General features: G+C 38.8%; 1 protein-coding gene across 1 annotated transcript in view; it reads right to left on the bottom strand.

Annotated features, from left to right (window-relative positions):
* The window catches only part of MORC1 (MORC family CW-type zinc finger 1), a 350504-nt gene that overhangs the window by 150260 nt on the left and 179944 nt on the right, over positions 1 to 20300 (bottom strand). The window contains exons 10-14 of the mRNA XM_067738944.1: positions 15503 to 15571; positions 12296 to 12386; positions 11533 to 11641; positions 7584 to 7743; positions 5687 to 5792 (exon numbers count right to left, since the gene is read on the bottom strand). Coding sequence (XP_067595045.1) covers positions 5687 to 5792; positions 7584 to 7743; positions 11533 to 11641; positions 12296 to 12386; positions 15503 to 15571 — 535 coding nt within the window. The remainder of the gene's footprint in view (positions 1 to 5686; positions 5793 to 7583; positions 7744 to 11532; positions 11642 to 12295; positions 12387 to 15502; positions 15572 to 20300) is intronic.

Raw genomic sequence — 20300 nt, 5'->3', positions numbered from 1 at the left:
GTGCATGAGCTGTTTATATATTTTGGAGATTAATCCTTTGTCCGTTGATTCATTTTCAAATGTTTTCTCCCATTCTGAGGGTTGTCTTTTTGTCTTGTTTATGGTTTCCTTTGCTGTGCAAAAGCTTTGAAGTTTCATTAAGTCCCATTTGTTTAGTTTTGTTTTTATTTCCATTACTCTAGGAGATGGATTAAAAAATATCTTGCTGTGATTTATATCAAAGAGTGTTCTTCCTATGTTTTCTTCTAAGAGTTTTATAGTGTCCGGTCTTACATTTAGGTCTCTAACCCATTTTGAGTTTATTTTTGTGTATGGTGTTAGGGAATGTTCTCATTTCATTCTTTTACATGTAGCTGTCCATTTTTCCCAGTACCACTTATTGAAGAGGCTGTCTTTTCTCCATTGTATATCCTTGCCTCCTTTATCATAGATTAGTTCCTTAAAAAACTAGTGAGTTAGTTTAGTTAGTTAGTTCCCATAGGTGCATGGGTTTATCTCTGGGCTTTCTATCCCATTCCATTGACCTATATTTATGGTTTTGTGCCAGTACCATATTGTCTTGATTACTGTAGCTTTGTAGTATAGTCTGAAGTCAGTGAGTGTGATTCCTCCAATGCCATTTTTTTCCCTCAGGACAGCTTTGGCTACGCAGGGTCCTCTGTGTCTCCATACAAATTTTCAGATTTTCTGTTGTAGTTCTGTAAAAAATGCCATTGGTATGTTGATAGGGATTGCACTGAATCTGTAGATTGCTTTGGGTAGTATAGTCATTTTCACAATATTGATTCTTCCAATCCAAGAACATGGTATATCTCTCCATCTGTTGGTATCATCTTTAATTTCTTTCATCAGTGTCTTATAGTTTTCTGCATACAGGTCTTTTGTCTCCCTAGGTAGATTTATTCCTAGGTATTTTATTTTTTTTGTTCCAATGGTAAATGGGGTTGTTTCCTTAATTTCTCTTTCAGATTTTTCATCATTAGTGTATAGGAGTGCAAGAGATTTCTGTGCATTAATTTTGTATCCTGAAACTTTACCAAATTCAATGATTAGCTCTAGCAGTTTCTGGGTGGCATCTTTAGGATTCTTTATGTATAGTATCATGTCATCTGCAAACAGTGAGTTTTACTTCTTCTTTTCCAATTTGTATTCCTTTTATTTCTTTTTCTTCTCTGATTGCAGTGGCTAGGACTTCCAAAACTATGCTGAATAATAGTGGTGAGAGTGGACATCCTTGTCTTGTTCCTGATCTTAGAGGAAATGCCTTCAGTTTTTCACCATTGAGAATGTTTGCCATGGGTTTGTCACATATGGCCTTTATGATTTTGAGGTAGGTTCCCTCTATGCCCACTTTCTGGAGAGTTTTTATCGTAAATGGGTGTTGAATTTTGTCAAAAGCTTTTTCTGCATCTATTAAGATGATCATATGGTCTTTATTCTTCAATTTTAATATGGTGTATCGCATTGATTGATTTGCATATATTGAAGAATCCTTGCTTCCCTGGGATAAATCCCACTTTATCATGGTGTATGATCCTTTTAATGTGCTGTTGGATTCTGTTTGCTAGTATTTTGTTGAGGATTTTTGCAACTATATTCATCAGTGATATTGGTCTGTAATTTTCTTTTTTTGTAGTACCTTTGTCTGGTTTTGGTATCAGGGTGATGGTGGCCTCATAGAATGGCTTTGGAAGTTTTCCTTCCTCTGCAATTTTTTGAAAGAGACTGAAAAGGAAGGGTGTTAACTCTTCTCTAAATGTTTGATAGAATTCAGCTGTGAAGCCACCTTGTCCTGGACTTTTGTTTGTTGGAAGATTTTTAATCACAGTTTCAATTTCACTCCTTGTGATTGGTCTGTTCATGTTTTCTATTTCTTCCTGGTTCAGTCTTGTAAGGTTATACCTTTCTAAGAATTTGTCCATTTCTTCCAGGTTGTCCATTTCATTGGCACAGAGTTGCCTGTAGTAGTCTCTTCGGATACTTTGTATTTCTGTGGTGTCTGTTGTAACTTCTCCTTTTTCGTTTCTAATTTTATTGATTTGAGTCCTCTCCCTCTTTTTCTTGATGAGTCTGGCTAATGGTTTCTCAATTTCTTTTATTTTCTCAAAGAACCCCCTTTTAGTTTTATTGATCTTTGCTACTGTTTTCTTTGTTTCTATTTCATTTATTTCTGCTCTGATCTTTATGACTTCTTTCCTTCTGCTAACTTGGGTTTTGTTTGTTCTTCTTTCTCTAATTCCTTTAGGTGTAACATTAGATTGTTTATTTGAGATTCTTCTTGTTTCTTGAGGTAGGCTTGTATAGCTATAAACTTCCTTCTTAGAACTGCTTTTGCTGCATCCCATAGGTTTTGGTTCGTTGTGTGTTCATTGTCATTTGTCTCTAGGTATTTTTTTATTTCCTCTTTGATTTCTTCAGTGATCTCTTGCTTATTTAGTAACATATTGTTTAGCCTTCATGTGTTTGTGTTTTTTACATTTTTTTCCCTGCAACTGATTTCTAATCTCATAGCATTGTGGTAAGAAAAGATGCTTGATATGATTTCAATTTTCTTAAGCTTACCGAGGCTTGATTTGTGACCCAAGATATGATCTATCCTGGAGAATGTTCCATGCGCCCTGAATAGAAAGTATAATCTGCTGTTCTTGGATGTAATGTCCTATAAATATCAATTAAATCTATCTGGTCTATTGTGTCATTTAAAGCTTGTGTTTCCTTATTAATTTTCTGTATGGATGATCTGTCCATTGGTGTAAGTGAGGTGTTAAAGTCCCCCTCTATTTTTGTGTTACTGTCAATTTCCTCTTTTATAGCTGTTAGCAGTTGCCTTATGTATTGAGGTGCTCCTATGTTGGGTGCATACATATTTATAATTGTTATATCTTCTTCTTGAATTGATCCTTTGATCATTATGTAGTGCCCTTCCTTGTCTCTGGTAACATTCTTTATTTTAAAGTCTATTTTATCTGATATGAGTATTGCTACTCCAGCTTTCTTTTGATTTCCATTTGCATGGAATATTTTTTCCATCCCCTCACTTTCAATCTGTATGTGTCCCTAGGTCTGAAGTGGGTCTCTTGTAGACAGCATATATATGGGTCTTGTTTTTGTATCCATTCAGTGAGCCTGTGTCTTTTGGTTGGAGCATTTAATCCATTCACGTTTAAGGTAATTATCAATATGTATGTTCCTATTACCATTTTCTTAACTGTTCTGGGTTTGTTTTTGTAGGTCCGTTTCTTCTCTCGTGTTTCCCACTTAGAGAAATTCTTTTAGCATTTGTTGTAGAGCTGGTTTGGTGGTGCTGAATTCTCTTAGCTTTTGCTTGTCTGTAAAGCTTTTGATTTCTCCATCAAATCTGAATGAGATCCTTGCTGGGTAGAGTAATCTTGGTTGTAGGTTCTTCCCTTTCATCACTTTAAGTATATCATTCCACTCCCTTCTGGCTTGTAGAGTTTCTGCTGAGAAATCCTCTGTTAACCTTATGGGAGTTCCCTTGTATGTTATTTGTCGGTTTTCCCTTGCTGCTTTCAATAATTTTTCTTTGTCTTTAATTTTTGCCAATTTGATTACTGTGTGTCTCAGCATATTTCTCCTTGGGCTTATCCTGTATGGAAATCTCTGTGCTTCCTGGACTTGGGTGGCTATTTCCTTTCCCATGTTAGGGAAGTTTTTGACTATAATCTCTTCAAATATTTTCTCGGGTCCTTTGCTCTCTCTTCTCCTATGAGGTCTCTTATGCTTTTTTCATTTCTTTTCTTTCTTTTTTCTTTATTGTGTTCTGCAGCAGTGAATTCCCCCATTCTGTCTTCCAGGTCACTTATCCGTTCTTCTGCCTCAGTTACTCTGCTATTGATTCCTTCTAGTGTATTTTTCATTTCAGTTATTGTGTTGTTCATCTCTGTTTGTTTGTTTTTTAATTCTTCCAGATCTTTGTTAAACATTTCTTGCATCTTCTCGATCTTTGTCTCCATTCTTTTTCCGAGGTCCTGGATCATCTTCACTATCATTATTCTGAATTCTCTTTCTGGAAGATTGCCTATCTCTGTTTCATTTAGTTGTTTTTCTGGGGTTTTATCTTGCTCATTCATCTGGTACATAGTCCTCTGCCTTTTCATCTTGTCTTATCTTCTGTGAATGTGGTTTTTGTCCAACAGGCTGCAGGATTGTAGCTCTTGCTTCTGCTGTCTGCCCTCTAGTGGATGAGGCTATCCGGCTCTCACTATATTTCTATTGCACCACAATGGTTCATGAAATGAATCAGACTAGATTAAATTCCTTTAAAATCCCTTCTAGCTCTAAAGGGAACCCTGTTCTGCACTGTTTGCACTGCACTGTTTGCACTGTTGCTGGGAATGTAAATTGATAGAGCCACTATGGAGAACAGTATGGAGGTTCCTTAAAAATCTAAAAATAGAACTACCATATGCCCCAGCAATCCCACTATTGGGCATATTCCCTGAGAAAACCATAATTCAAAAAGAGACATGTACCACAATGTTCATTGCAGCACTATTTACAGTAGCCAGGATATGGAAGCAACCTATATGTCCATCGACAGATGAATGGATAAAGAAGATGTGGCACCTATATACAATGGTATATTACTCAGACATAAAAGAAATGGAGTTATTTGTAGTGAGGTGGATGGACCTAGAGTCTGTCATACAGAGTGAAGTAACTCAGAAAGAGAAAAACAAATACCATATGCTAACACATATATGTGGAATCTAAAACAAACAAACAAACAAAAATGATTCTGATGTACCTAGGGCCAGGACAGGAATAAAGACACAGATGTAGAGGATGGACTTGAGGACATGGGGAGGGGGGAGGGTAAGCTGGGACAAAGTGAGAGAGTAGCATTGACATATATACACTAACAAATGTAAAATACATAGCTAGTGGGAAGCAGCTGCATAGCACAGGGTGATCAGCTTGGTGCTTTGTGACCACCTAGAGGGGTGGGATAGGGAGGGTGGGAGGAAGACACAAGAGGGAGGGGATATGGGGATATATGTATACATATAGCAGATTCACTGTGTTGTACAGCAGAAACTAACACAACATTGTAAAGCAATTATACTCCAATAAAGATGTTAAAAAAATAAATCCCGTCTAGCTCTAGCATGCTGACACTAAGAGACTATAGGTTCAAGCTAATAAGTTTTAATTTCAAAGTTACTTCAGAGAAATCCAGGGTTAATTACTATTTCATATTTCTCCACACTTTTTCACCCATGCCCACTACTGTTTTCTCAATTCTGTTTCCTATGGATCCCCAATAGCCAAGAAAAATGAATGTCCATTTATTTATTTATAAACTGCAAGTATACAGTTCATAGGGCCATTCTGAATTGTCATTCAGTCATATTCCTCTGAATCACCTGTGGAACATATAAAAAATATTGATTCCTAGGCTTGATATCTGGAGATTCTGACTCAGTACATTTGGTATGAGATAGGATCCTATACTTCTCAAGAAGCTACCTACATCACTCAGAGGCTCAGCCAGGTTTGGGAATCAGTTGTCTAGCCTAACTTACTTCATCTGTAGCTGGGGTAAAATTAATTGTTCTAGAGACAAGGCCTGGTGGCCCCCAACCTGGAGCAAGGATGTAGAGCTCCTAACTCCAGCTCACTGCCATTGTTGACACCTGTTCTGACAAACACTCATATTACTCACTCCTCAAGAGCTCCAGCCATCAGTATATCTTCCTTGTCAGTTTTAACATCCAACTCAGGTTCTCCACTAAGCAGAAGCTTCAAGTTATAAATAACCAGCAAAGTACCTAGTGGAAAAATAGATATTTGACTCATCAATATTTAACTATACTATGTGTTAGTCATGGTGCTATTATCTCACCTATGGAATTAAGCCTGCTATAGACCAAATTTCTTTTTGTACTTCAGTAAATAATATGCTTGGGTAAGTTCCAAGATATACGTCTTATAGCAAATTCCACTCTCTGCCAAACAGTGTTGAGTTTCTACAGTATAGCGCTTCTTTTTACTATTCATTATGTCTTTCAATGTGGATTCTTAAACTTTGGAACTCTGTTCATAATTTGCATTACAAAAACTGTTAGAAGCCTGAACCAAATTTGTATTATAGGCAAAGCTCTCACTGGCAGAACTGAAGTCAATGCACATAAGAACAAAGATGAATTTTCAACATTTGTATAAATATGAAGTACTGCTTTTAGACCCTGAAACAGGTGTTGGTAAACTTTTTCTGTAAAGGGCCAGATAATAACTACTTCAGGCTTTGCAGGCCTCTCACATCTACTCACAACTCAACTCCACAGCTGTAGCATGAAAGCTGCCGTAGGGAATACACAAATGAATGATGTGGCTATTTCCAATAAAAATTTATTAACAAAAACAGCTATGGGGCTGATAGGACCTGCAGGCGCTAGAGTTTGCTGACCCCTGCTCTAAAGCACAGTAAACAAAAAAATCCAAATTCTTTATGAAATTGATTATAATATCAAGACAAACACCACTGTCAGAGAAATTTTAAGAACAACCAATTACACTTTTTTTGGTAATACTAAAACAGAAGGGAGAACAGCAGAGTGACTAAGAATTTGGACTTGGACTTGGGAGCCTAAATACTTGGGTTACATCCTGGATCAACCATTTACTAGCACAATGACCTCAGGTAAGTTTCCTAACCTCTCTGAACCTAAGTTTTCTAATCTATATGATGGAGCTCATGAGGTACCTAAACCACTGAGTTGTTTAGAGGATTAAATGAGTTAATTTTTATAAAGCATTTAGAGAAGTATTCAGGAAACAATACATCTTTCATTTATATGAGTATTTCACAATTAGAAGGCAACTAAGAGATTACATTAACTGTCCATAAAGTATGCCACATATGTTAATGAAATGAATATTTATTTAATTGCCACTATTTTTCTGCTGTGAGAAAGGGAAAAGGATGACATAAAACATCACTTTTAAACAAAATGACACAGGTTTAGAGAAGAAATTTTGAAGGTAACCACAGGCCAAGTCACAAAAAAAAAAATCTCAGAATTTGCTATAAGCATAACATAAAACAGAATTTTAATATAAACACAACAGAATTTTGCATATAAACATTACAAAAAGTAGAATGCAAATAGTTTTCTCTAGAGTAGGAATCTTTTTGCTTCCAGATATGAAAAGTGCTAGAAGTCTGGAGAAAGACTGGCACAGAAACCTGGATTCGTTATTTTATAAATTGCTAACTCTCTTATAAACCCTGGCATCATCTAATCATTGATGCTTCAGTATAGCATCTGGTGCAGAGACTGTGATTCCCTGCGGTAATAGCCTGTATCATCCTCTTCTTATCCAGTTTCACCAAGCTCACACAAGTACAAACTTTTCTCCCAATGTCAGGGACTTAAGAATTATTCCTGTTTGGACTCTCCTGAGACAAAACTTATATAAATAAAATGAATAACTGCCCCATATGAGACTCCATGTGATATTGTAAATAGAAGAAAATACGAAATCATATTTATAGTCTTTCATAAGACACTGAAAACAAATACTTTCACATCAAAATTTCAGGGCTGTGATGATCTTACCACATTTCCCATAGATCACATCAAACTGCTGCATCAATTCAGCTTCAGTTTTAAACGGAGAATACTTAAAAATTATAGACAATTCCGTTGAGAATTTCTGAGGATCATCTGTGACAGATTCTCTGGTTCTTGTTAACCATGAAGGTATTGGAACCACAACCTATTAAAAAAACACACATCAATTTACTATGAAATACACAAAGAAAAACCATCATTCTTTTGTCTGATCCTAATTCAGTTCATTTACCATGCAGCCAAATTATAAAACACTAGGTTAAATGTTTATTTTTCCCAGGTATGCTAGTTTTATAAGGAAGAGACACATGACAAATATGTATACTTGGAGTTTTATTCTAAAATGTTCCACTGTAGAATGTGGGAACAGATGGAATCTACCTCAGCCCCCTATGGAATTATGGGTAGAATGGCAGAGGGGACAACAGTATCAGCATTTTAGAAGTTGAAAAGCATATCCAAGTATGACAGCATATCTAAGAAGTATGACAGCATATCCAAGTAACCAATCTAAAGCCCGTGCCAGGCAGGAGAAGCACTAGCCTGATTTACAATTCAGAATCTGCTAAAAGGCTCAGAGATTGATGGCATGAATTAACTCTGGAGGTAGGGTAAAAGGAGAAGAGAGCTAGAAGTAGCATCCAGGTCCCCACCTGGCAATAGCTCCTCCCCCACCTCCACAGGGACTGATGTTTATTAACTGGAAAGAGTGGAACAAAGCACGTCTGGATTAGCGGATATATCAGGCACAGTTGGCAGGGGACCTTACTTAGATTAGAGGGATTAAATAAAAGTATACATATTGGATGCTGAGAACCCCAGATCCCTTCTCTCATTTGGCTCCCAGGAAGCTGTCAGCTAGACCTTCAGGCAGAAGCCTGTAAGAGTCTTCTTTGAGATATGTGACCAGCCCAGAAGGAAAGACATGAGGCAAATTATATTGAGGATTTTCCAATAAAACATCCCAGTTAGATCCCATTATTGTGACCTGCATAGCTGTCAAGCCCCACCCACACTCTCAGAGCTTTCAATTGGCACTTTATTGAACTAATCTTTAAAGTATTCAGGATTAACAGTCATCTAAGAAAAGCCTCTAATGTGACAGACAGAGACCAAATAAACAAGCACAAACAAAGCAACTCAGTGGTAACAAAAACCATAAGAGGAAGATGAAAATTTCAGGGGGAAAAAATTCAATCGTAGTTAATATCTTCAGTGCTCTAAGAAGAAGTACTGTATCCATGAAACAAGAACTACATATCTTTAAAAAGGAATATTGAGAGACTAAAAAGACTCCTTAGAAGTAAAGAATATGATTACAGAAAAAATTTTCTTTTTAAGGGTTGGAAGATAAATGTAAGAAAATCTCCCAGAAAACAAAACAAAAATATAAAGGACAGAAAACAGGAGAGAAAGGGTAAGAAAACTAAAGAACTGTCTCTAGACATCCAAGAGCTAAGAACAGGTGTTGTAAAAGGAGAGAAAAGATAATATGGATGGAAGAAAATCATGCAATATTACAGGAAAATATCCCAGAATTAAAGGACATGAGTTTCCAGACTGAAAATGTTCAACAAGCACCCAGCACGATGGGTACAAACAGACCCACCCAGAGGCAAAACACTGAAATCAGAACAGAGGGGGAAAAGCCCTCCCAAAAATAGAGGGAGGGGGGAGAAGAATGGGTCACCTAGAAAACTCAGGAATTTAAATGGCTTCAGACTTCTCAACACTAGAAATTATAAGATCATGGAGCAATGCCTTCAAAATTCTGAAAGAAAACTAATTCCAAGAAAAAACATCAAGCCAAACTATCATTAAGTGTTTGGGTGGGATAAAAACATTTTCATGCATGTGAAGTCTCAAAATATTTTACCCCTCATGCCCTCTTGCTGAGAAAACTAATGGAGGATATGTTACACCAAGAAGAGGGAGCACACTAGGAAAGACCTGACACAGAAGAGAAGTAAAGAGAATTGCCAGAATGATGGCAGGGGCATATCCCAGGATGGCAGCTGAATACCAGCCATGGAAAGCAGGAATGTGAGGTGCAGCACATAAGAAGATTCCAGAGTAGAGTTCTTCAAGACGGTGGAACCATCAAAATAACAGGCTGAGACTGGGGTTAACACAGTGATAAAAGACATATAAGACCAAGCAAATATTCAGTGATAGCGATAAGCATACAGAACACTAAGCAGGCAATTAGTAATTATTAATTAAAAGTTTTGCAGGAGAGAGAAAAATCATAGTTTGTGACACGGTATAATTGTATGTAGTGCCTGTATAGTCTCTAATGTAAATAGTGAATATTGGCACAACCAAAATTACAACTGAGCCATATTGAGGGTGGAGAATTGGAAGGGTATGTATGTGTGATGGGAGCAAAGAAAAAGAAACAGATAAATCCTCCCCTTTTACAGTGGGAGGTTAACAGAATAGATAATGCCTAAATCAAATCAAGAAGTAGCAATACAAGCATGTTATATAGAGATTTACAGGAAAATAGCAAAAGAATCAGCTAATACTGTTGAAAGAGATTGCCTCTGTAGAAGTGGAAATGGAAAGGGGCTGCAGGCTTTAGTTTAAAAAAAAAAAAGGAAATGACCCATTTTAGGAAAACTATAACCTCAGCTTTGGCCCAATTTCCCACATCCTTTACATACAAAAAGTACAATATAAATGCTTAAAGTATTGCGTTTCCTCATGTCAGAATCCCACTCAGCTACTCCCTATTGCTTCCAGACTATTCCTGTTAACCAGCCCCACTCCACTGCTGCCAGCGGGCATGCTGGGCTCCTGCTGGACAGTCCCCCATCTCCACACTGTCCCTCCAAACCCCACAGTCATCTCAGGTCTGAGACTTGCCACATGCTATTTCTCACCATATACCAACCTTTCCAGTTACACGTTGTCCTCTCCCCATAAAACCCTCATTGGCCACTCAAGGCTCTCTCATCTCTCCATCCATATCACTGCTTTTGACAATTGAGTAACAGCAGGAACACATACTCATTGAACAGCATGCTTTTTAAACACCCCTGCTTTTTTATTTATCCAGTTCATACGTGTCTGCCTTATTTGGTGATAAGACTGAAAATACTGACGGTCGGGTGGTCCCACTTGTTTTCTACCTTCCACAGGGTCTACCCAGTGCTAGGCAGACAGCAGTTCCTCAACATGTATTTGCTATATTGAATTATAGATGTTCATAATACTAAACTCAGACACTGCAAATTAATAAAATGTCTCTGGGTCAGCAAATGGAATTGAAATTATGGTCAACAGAGTTACAGTTTTAAGTCTGTTTTGCATTCAATTTCTTTAGATGTTGTTTTCCAAGTCTTTTGAATCCAATATTCTATTTTAAAAATGATACTCTAGGGCTTCCCTGGTGGCGCAGTGGCCGATGCAGGGGATGGGGGTTTGTTCCCCGGTCCGGGAGGATCCCGTGTGCCGCGGAGCAGCTGGGCCCATGAGCAGCTGGGCCCGTGAGCCGCATCCAGAGCCTGCGCGTCCGGAGCCTGTGCTCTGCGGCGGGAGAGGCCACGGCGATGAGAGGCCCACGTACCGCGAAAAAAAAAAAAAAAGATACTCTAATTTACAGACAAGTGGTGGAAATGTTTTGCAAGCTTCTTCCAAAAAGCTCATTGTGCCAAAGGGAGCCTCTTATTCTGGAAAATTTGTGTACATGGATAATAAAAATAAAGTTCTGAAAACTGTCTAGGAGTTACAAACCTACTCAAGGAAGGATCAATAGGACAGGCCTCCAATGACCCCAGAATGGCCAGCTACCCTCTCTCCATTTCCCAAATATACTCTTAAATTTCTAAAGCATAATCAGAAAGAACCCACGGTAGACTTTACCTCCTGAAACGGTAAATGAAAACAATTCCATTACCATGGGAACCGAAGGAAAATTCTCAACCCTTACCTCACTTAGACCTTCTCTTTCACAAAATGTGTGAGAAAAAAACACACAGGTCATCGTTTCTTCCTTCTTTGTGAAAAGAATAAAGTCTTTTCCAATCCTCATGGATCCACTATATTAAAAATCAAGAACATAACGGTTTACATCTCAAACACTAGAAAGAAGGAACAGGCGAGCATGATATCGTGTACTGTACCAGGTTGTTCTTTTCACAGAAATAACTCCCCTGTTTTGCTGACTCATCACCAAGAGTGTATAAGTATGATTTTTTTTTTTCTCAAAGCAGAGCAGAATTTGAACTAATCCAGGCCCACATTCTGGCTTGAGATAAGGTGCTGTCCATGGCTCCAGCAAAGAACAATCATCTGTCCCTGGCAGGTGCTACACAGGTGATCGTAGCCTCATGTCCTCACTTTTCTTTGAGGCAGACCAGTAACATAAGCTGTGGACACATATAACACCTACACTAAGATACACTTTGAGAAACAATAGGACCTAGAGATGTGATGAAGCTTTAAGCTACAGGGGTGCTACTTCAGCCATCTCTGAAAAAAAGATTCATCATCTATTTAAGAATTAAATTTTTAATTTTAATTTTAATTAAATTTTAAAACATTGTAAAGGTTCAAGTCAGTTATGGGTAGTGGAAATTCTAAAACAAGATAGGACTCTCAAGTTTATATTTGTTTCTAAAATTTCCTTTAACCAAATATTATTCCCAATAATCAAAATCAATAATATATGCATTAAGGAAAACAATTCTCACCTTTTAAGACCATTGCCATATTGCCCAATAAACTTCAAACTTGATAACCGTTTCTTGGATGTTCCAAAGTAAATGATATCTGAAGCTTCCTCTATAATTGACAAAGACATGTAAGTGGTTAGGACTTATGAGTCATTCACACCGGCCAGAGGCCCAGTTGTCAGGATGTCACACATATATTAGGACAAATCCATACTTCTTGGGTCAGTCCAAAGACAAGGATCCTTGTCAGGCCCCATAATCTCTGACCAGGATCATAACAGCAATATATTGAAGGAGGTCAGACAGACCCAGCCACGTGACCCTGGGGAAGTAGAGCCTTAATTTCCTTTTCCCTGGGCCTCCCTGGTAGTGCAGTGGTTAAGAATCTTCCTGCCAATGCAAGGGACACGGGTTCGAGCCCTGGTCTGGAAAGATCCCACATGCCACGGAGCAGCTAAGCCCGTGTGCCACAACTACTGAGCATGTGCTCTAGAGCCCGTGAGCCACGACCACTGAGCCCACGTGCCACAACTACTGAAGCCCATGCGCCTAGAGCCCATGCTCTGCAACAAGAGAAGCCAGCGTAATGAGAAGCCCGCGCACCACAAGGAAGAGTAGCCCCCACTTGCCGCAACTAGAGAAAGCCCATGCTCAGCAACGAAGACCCAACACAGCCAAAAATTAATTAATTAATTTTAAAAATATTTTCTTGTCCCTAAAAGGGAACTACTAACACTTATATCACAGATTTGTTGATGAAGATAAATGAAATGAATTAAATGAGATGATGTGTTAACCTTAAAGACAATACATGCCATTTAATAAATGCTAATAAAGGTGCTATAATTATTTGTACCACTAGTAATTTTCTATGCTTTTGGCACTTATCCAGTCCCATGTGAGACTGAGAAGGGCAGAATAGCTTTTGGTCTGCTACTAACTGGGAAGGGCTACTTATTTCAGACTTTGAGAGTTATTCTCCTGATCTCTCCAGGGCATTCTGGAATTCTAGAGAAGAATCCCCTGAACTTCAGAATATACATACCTCCAAGCACAGGAATGTTCCCAGGGAAATAGGAAGAGATAGAAATGGGTCTCCCAATTGGGCTACCTGAATACATGCTCCAGAATTGCCCTGAGGACCCTGTGTCAGTCTGGGGGCAGACATGCTATAGTTCAGTGGCACGTGGCATGAGGTGTGTAAAGACACTCTGCTTGTCTGAAGCTAACTGGACATTTTATCACATGTTCTTATTAAGGGTTGGCTATTAGACGAGGGTATCCATAATGATAATATTAGCTACTGCTTATTATTTAGTATGTGCCAGGTACTATATCATATACTTTATTTGCACCAACTACTTAATATTTATAACAAGCCTACAAGGAAGATACTATTATTATTATTATCTACACATTACGCATGAGGAAATTTAAGTTTTAGGAGTTTATGTAACTTTCCCAAGGTCACACTGATAAATGGTACCCACAGAAATATCACCCAGAGTTGCAGAAGACCAAATCCCATGGTTTTTATCACACACCATATAGACTCCCATGTACGGTGGCCAGAGTTCTGAGCACAGGGACAGAACACTGAATAGGACAGGCATGACCCCTGTCCTCAATAACTTTATGTCATGGTAGGAGAAAGCAGCAGACAAACAAGATCCTTTTGGAGAGTACTAAGTAAGGGAAATAAAACCAGGGTAATGTTACAGGGAATTAACAAGAATGTAGCCTGCAGATAGAATGCTCAGGGAAGGCCTCCTTCATAAGGTGTCATCTGAGATGAGATTTAAATGATGAAGGGCTAGCCAGGTGTGGCTGGAGTGCTATGAGCAAGGGAGTGCGAGGTACGAGAAAAGGTCAAAGAGGTGGACAGAGGCCAAATAATGCAAGAAATTGAAAGTGTTGCTGAGGAATATGAATTTTATTCTAAAGTAATGGAAAACCACTAAGGGTTTTAAGCAGGGGCATCAATATGATCTATTAAAAGAAAAAAATGCACTCAGGATTGCTGTGTGGGGAATGCACTGTGATGGGGCAAGACTGCAAGTGAAAAGAGTTTGGAAATCACCGCAGTCATCTTCTAAGGGTCAAAATTGATTGAGCTCAGCTTGGACAACAGACGGATTCTATTTTCAATCATCAGAAAAACTCTTCCAACTTATCACCTGAGTTCCAACATTAATAAAGAATTGCTCTCAACACTACTGGGCCTTTTTAAAATACAACTGTATATGTCAACTGAAGTGAGTTTCTTCTGAAGATCTGAATATTTGTCTTACCTGTGTTTTGATTATTTTGTTTGTGGACCCATATAAAGGAGTTGCTTCTTTTTTTAAGGAATTGCTTTAGAATATGTCACACATGGTCTTTTACCATTCAGACCAAGGGGGTCTTTGGAGACTCAAAAGAAGATAATTGCTTTATTTTTTATTCTTAGCTTCTATCAGCACCGGTGATCATTCTTTCCTCTGGTGTGGAACTGACCAGAACACTACCATATTATTTGAACTCCCTCACTGTTTGTTAAATCTGGTGGTCAAAAAGCCTAGCTTGAGGGACATACACAAGTGTTATAAGAATTCAGGGATAAGGTATCCCAATTCATGCAAATCTTTTATGTGAAGGAATAACATCTCAATTCCACAGCAAACAATATTATGTACCTACTCTGTGCTGCCTTTTGCTAGCCTTGAAGATACGAAGATAATCATGCAATGCATTGTAGATGTTTTCACTACGATGAGAACATTCAAGAAGCAACTAAACCTTTGAATGTGCAGGGAAAAAACACAGACTGCTAAAAACAAGGAGAGGTGACCTCTACCTCAAGGTTAAACAAAAAATTTAAAATCTCTTGCAAGCAGTACCTGAAGGGTGTGCTAAAGACAACCTCACAGTCTGTGTTTGTTTTCCATTCATTCCCAGATGCTGTTCCTTACAAGAAATCTGTGCCCTGTGCCTGTCATTTTTCTGATAATATTGATTTACGTTCACTTTTGGTCTTGCTTTAGATGGTTACAGTGAATTTACTCTGTCAGCTGGAATATTTAAACCTAAAAAGCTCAACAAGATGTTAAGTCTGGGGTTTATTTTCCCTAATAGCTCCATACTTGTTTATATATATATATAGATATCAATTTATTTTTATTTATTTTATAGGTTTTCAGGCTGTTTGTTCTAACAGCCAGGTAGGAATCTAGATAATTCACTTACCAGGGCTCATACCACATCCATCATCCAGGAAGCACAACATGAATCCACCCTGCAGTTCTTCATTATCCACTGTAAGAGAAAGCAGTTATTACTAATAAATAGTGGGCTTAATTTGTTCATCAGACAGTCATGCTGCTCACATAATTATTTGTCCTCCTCAAATGCAGCCACTGAGTGACAGAGTTATGGCACAAGGATAAAGCTCAGAAAGGCATCTTGGCTACAGTTTCATGAGAAACTACAGGGGGAAAACAATCATGCAACAAAAAGGCTTTAAATTAACATAAAACATGTACATATTAATAAATTATGTATACAGCATGACATGCCCTGTTCTGGAATCTGACTGGTCCTTTAAACTTCAGGTATTTTCTCCCTGGGAGAGGGAATAAAGGTAGCCAGTGATGTGGCCCCAGGATCCCTCTATCAAATTGATCAGTCCTGATGCCCTTCCACCAAAGCACTAATTCTAAAGTCAGTCCAGGTCATTCTTATTAAATTCATCAGGCTCTCTTCCAAGTAGCTAATTCCCATAAGAGCCATTCGTGCATGCTTCTCAGTGGCAGCAAATATTTGCCTCTTGAAAAATGTATTTGATTTTTGAAAATAGCTAAGTTATTTGGAGTCAATTTTATGATTAAGAGATATTAAATTACATAATATAATCTCTTGTTTAAAAAATTTTGAAGGTGTAACTAAAAGTAATGAGAGTAATGTTAATGCACAGTTTGTAATCTGGCTCTTGAAGTAATTTCAACATGTGGATACGTGAATTCCAGCACACCTCTCTCTCTTTTTTGTTAACGTAACAACTTTATTGAGAAATAGCTTACACACAAGAGAGCTACATGTTTAAAGTGTACAATGTGACACATTTTGACATATGTAAATACCTGTGGAACCATCACCACAATCAGGATAGTGAACATGACCATCACCCCAGGTATTTCCTGGTGCCCCTTGTAGTCTCTGCCTTCTGCCCCTCCCATGCCCTGTCACCCCCGACCCCATCCCCAGGCACCCATGGATTTACTAACTCCATCCTTACAGATTCATTTCTAGCACATCAGTTAAGTCAACTCTGGGTTCAATGGTCACCTCTAATCTACATTTTTTAAATGTTCAAAATAATCTATAAATACATATCTAAAAATCATACCCAAGTTTTCTGGGTTCATAATTTTATGCTCACATGTCCACTTGTAATCCCCCCTCCTCTCTCTAATTCACCTCCTGTTTACAAACCCTTTGAATCTTCCCTACCATCTCATTTCCCCAGTTCTTCTCCCTACCTGGTCCTCTGGTCTGCTTACCTCAACTTCTGTGTCAGAATATTCCTCCCCGCTTTAGGTATTTGCTCTGTTCAGCCGTCCCCTGACTAAGGCCGACACTTCTCCACCGTTCAACTCTTGTTGAGTTCTTTGCACAATGCGATAGTTCTCAACCTTGGCTGCACGTTTGAATCACCGGGATATATTCTAAATTAATTGGTCTTGGATGCAGTTGAGCAATAAAAACTCCTCCCTATTATCCTAAGGTTTATCAGAACTGGGAACCACCTAACACAAGCCTCAGCCTGTGAAGTTGCAACAGTTGATTTTGCAGCTCTTGGTATATAGTTCTCATGTAAGAAAGCAGGGCATTTCTTTGGTGAATAGGTGGGAAAGGCTCAAAATTCCCAAGAGTCTTAATAGAGTGCTTAATTTTTCTATAAATTCCCATGAAGGCCTGCAGACAATCACAGCCTCAAAATTTAACGTTCCCCAAGTACCCACTCAGAGGCTTGGCGCCAACTTGTTTGTTTCAATTCCTTAAAACTATGTATTTCAGATCGATTTCTACTAACCATTAAGCATGCATGTCCGAAACAAACCACAGCACCTTCTCCCCAAGCAGACTGCCTCCTCCTTCCGGTGTGTCCTGCTCAATAAATGGCACCTCTCTGCCATTAGGCTTCAGCTGCCCAAGTCAAAGCCTCAAGATCAAGTTCTCCACCTCCTCGCCCCATGTAGACATGTCTTCTCCATTCCACCTCCTCACATCTCTCAAATCTGACCACTTTCTCCATCCCCATGACACTGCCTTAGTTCAGGAAACCACCCCTCTCTTCTGGATTCCAGTAGCAGCTTCCCCACTTCTTGCTCCCAAAAATCAGAGCACGCCGAGAGTCTGTAGCCAGTCATGCAGTTCACTCCTCTCCTGCTTATAACCCTTGCATGCCTTCCCACTGCCCACAGGGTGCAACCCAACCAGTTAGCAAATCTAGCTTGCCTTTCATCACCTGACCCTCCAACCTCTCTGTGGTGGTGAATTTTATGTGTCAACTTGGCTAAGCTGTGGTGTCCAATTGTTTGGTCAATTCGATGTTGTTATGAAAGTACTTGTAGATACAATTAACATTTATAATCAGCTAACTGTAAGTAAAGCAGATACCCTCTATAATGTGGGTCAGCCTCATCCAATCAGTTGCAGGCCGTAAAGGCAAAGACTGAGGTTTCCCAAAGAAACAGCAATTTTCTGCCTCAAGACTGCAACACAGAAACCCTGCTTGAGTTTCCGGGCTGCTGGCCTGCCTGAAGATTTAGAACTCAAGACTGCAACGTCAACTCTGACCTGGATTTCCAACCTGTCAGCTGCCCTACAGATTCCACACCTGCCAGCCCGCACAATCATGGGAGCCAGCTTCTTAAAATAATCCCCTTCTTTCTCTTCCTCCCTCTCTACTATATGTATATCCATACATAGAATGAGAGAGACTGACAGAGAGACAGAGAGACAGAGACAGAGAGAGAGAGAGAGAGAGAGAGAGAGAGAGAGAGAAAGGGGCAGGGAGAGATATCTATTTATCTACTATTGGTTCTGTTTCTCTGAAGAACCCCAAGCTCATCTCTTGTCATCCCCTCCCCTGCCCATACTGCACTCTTCCACTTCCACACAAATAATCACCTGGGACTAATCCTGAACATCTCAAACATTTCTTCAACACCATCAGGGTGTCCTATGTTCTCTCCAGATTCAAGCGACTATACATTCTTCTCCTTCGTCCTTTCCATCCTTGATTCTCCAGGTTAAGGCCTATTTTCCCTTTAGGTCTCTAGTTCATACATGATTTCTTCTAGGAAGCCTTCCTAATCCTTCCACATCATCAGGTGCCCATAATGAATGTTTTCTTTCTAATCTGTGTTTCCCACTTTTCAAAGTATATTCAAATACCTGTTCATGCATCTATTTCTCTTTCAGACTAGTGGTTCTTCCACGTTTGGGGACTCAGTTGCCTCAGAGATATGATGAAAGCTCAACGGCCTTCGACCCATAAAAGTGAAGCTGCACACAACATTTTTCACAGACCACTTTACTAGGATGCCAATTCCTTAAAGCAGGCACTGTGTGTACTCAGCACTTGGCCCAGTGCCTGCCACTTGGTAAGCACTAAAAAAATGTACTGAATGCATATCCATGTTTACTAGAATAATACACAGAGAAAGATAAAACATCCATGGCTAAACATATTCAGTTTGAATTTTATAGCCCTCAAGTTACTTGAAGAAAACTTAACACTGGGAAGTAATTCACATGCCTCAGTAAATAATTTAAAAACTAGTCCAATGCTTAGATTAATTATGTACCCCCATACCAATTCTATCGGTGCATAAGCCCTGGCCCTAGTTTATTTATTTTTTTTATTTTTTGAAGAAAAATCAGTTTGCTAGGTTGATAGCCATATTGTGGTTTGCTGCAATAAAAAGTTGATAGCCATATTGTGGTTTGCTGCAATAACACATATTACCTAAATAAAGAAAGAAGTGCCCCTTTCAAATCAAATTACAAAGATTCTTTTTTATTTTTTGTGACAATGCCAAGTGCTAAAGAAAGTGGGGTGAAGTGAATACTGCCATGCCCTGATGTCTTGCACAAACCCAAAGAACATAATGTGTGAATTCTGATCACAGTTGTTGTACTTTCTGTGATTCCAGATAATTCTTCTCAACCCTTCGACCCTTCAATAATACGTGTGCTCTGAATGAAATTCAGCTCGAATCTTTTCTCCTTCCTCCACTGCTAGGACCACTGCCTTTGTTCAAATCCTCATAAAATCTTGTGTAGATCAGCCATAGCCCCACTTCCCTGCTATCGGTCTTTCACACTTCTACAGACCATCTACAAACCATCCTGTATGCTCTTGCTAGAGTATCTTTCTTTAAAAAGAAAAGAGCACATTTCTATTGAATAATTTGCAACTGACATTGCTCAAAACTCTTTAATGGTTCACTGGCTACAGAAAAAGAAACAAACAAAAAATCTTAGTATGGTATTCAAGGTGCTCATCCATTTGGCTCTAACACTTAGCTCTAGTCAACCAAGCCCCATCATTGTCTCCTGGATGCTTTTTCTCCAAATATATACATGGCTCACTGCCTCATGTCATTTAGGTCTTTGCTGGTATACCACCTATTTAGAGCAACTTTCCATGAGCACCACGTGAAAAATAGTACATCTTTCCCATTCCTCTCTGTTCTCTTAACCCACTATGTTTTGTTTCGTTTTGTTTCTTTTTAGCACTTATCGTGACCTGGTATATTATTTATTTGTTCACTTCTTTATTGTCTATCTTTCCTCATTAGAATGCATGTTCCATGAGAGCACAGGCTTAATCAAACACTTTACTCATTGCTCTATCCCCAGCACCTAGAAAAACTGCTTGGCTCATTCATAATAGATACCCAGTAAATTGTTATTGAATAAATGAATGAGTCTCTGAACGAGTCTACCTCCATTCTTTTTTTCACAATAATTCCTC

Source organism: Pseudorca crassidens, chromosome 5 (genome assembly GCF_039906515.1).
Source record: "Pseudorca crassidens isolate mPseCra1 chromosome 5, mPseCra1.hap1, whole genome shotgun sequence".
NCBI classification, from domain to species: domain Eukaryota; kingdom Metazoa; phylum Chordata; class Mammalia; order Artiodactyla; family Delphinidae; genus Pseudorca; species Pseudorca crassidens.
This window is presented reverse-complemented; position numbering and strand designations above follow the sequence as displayed.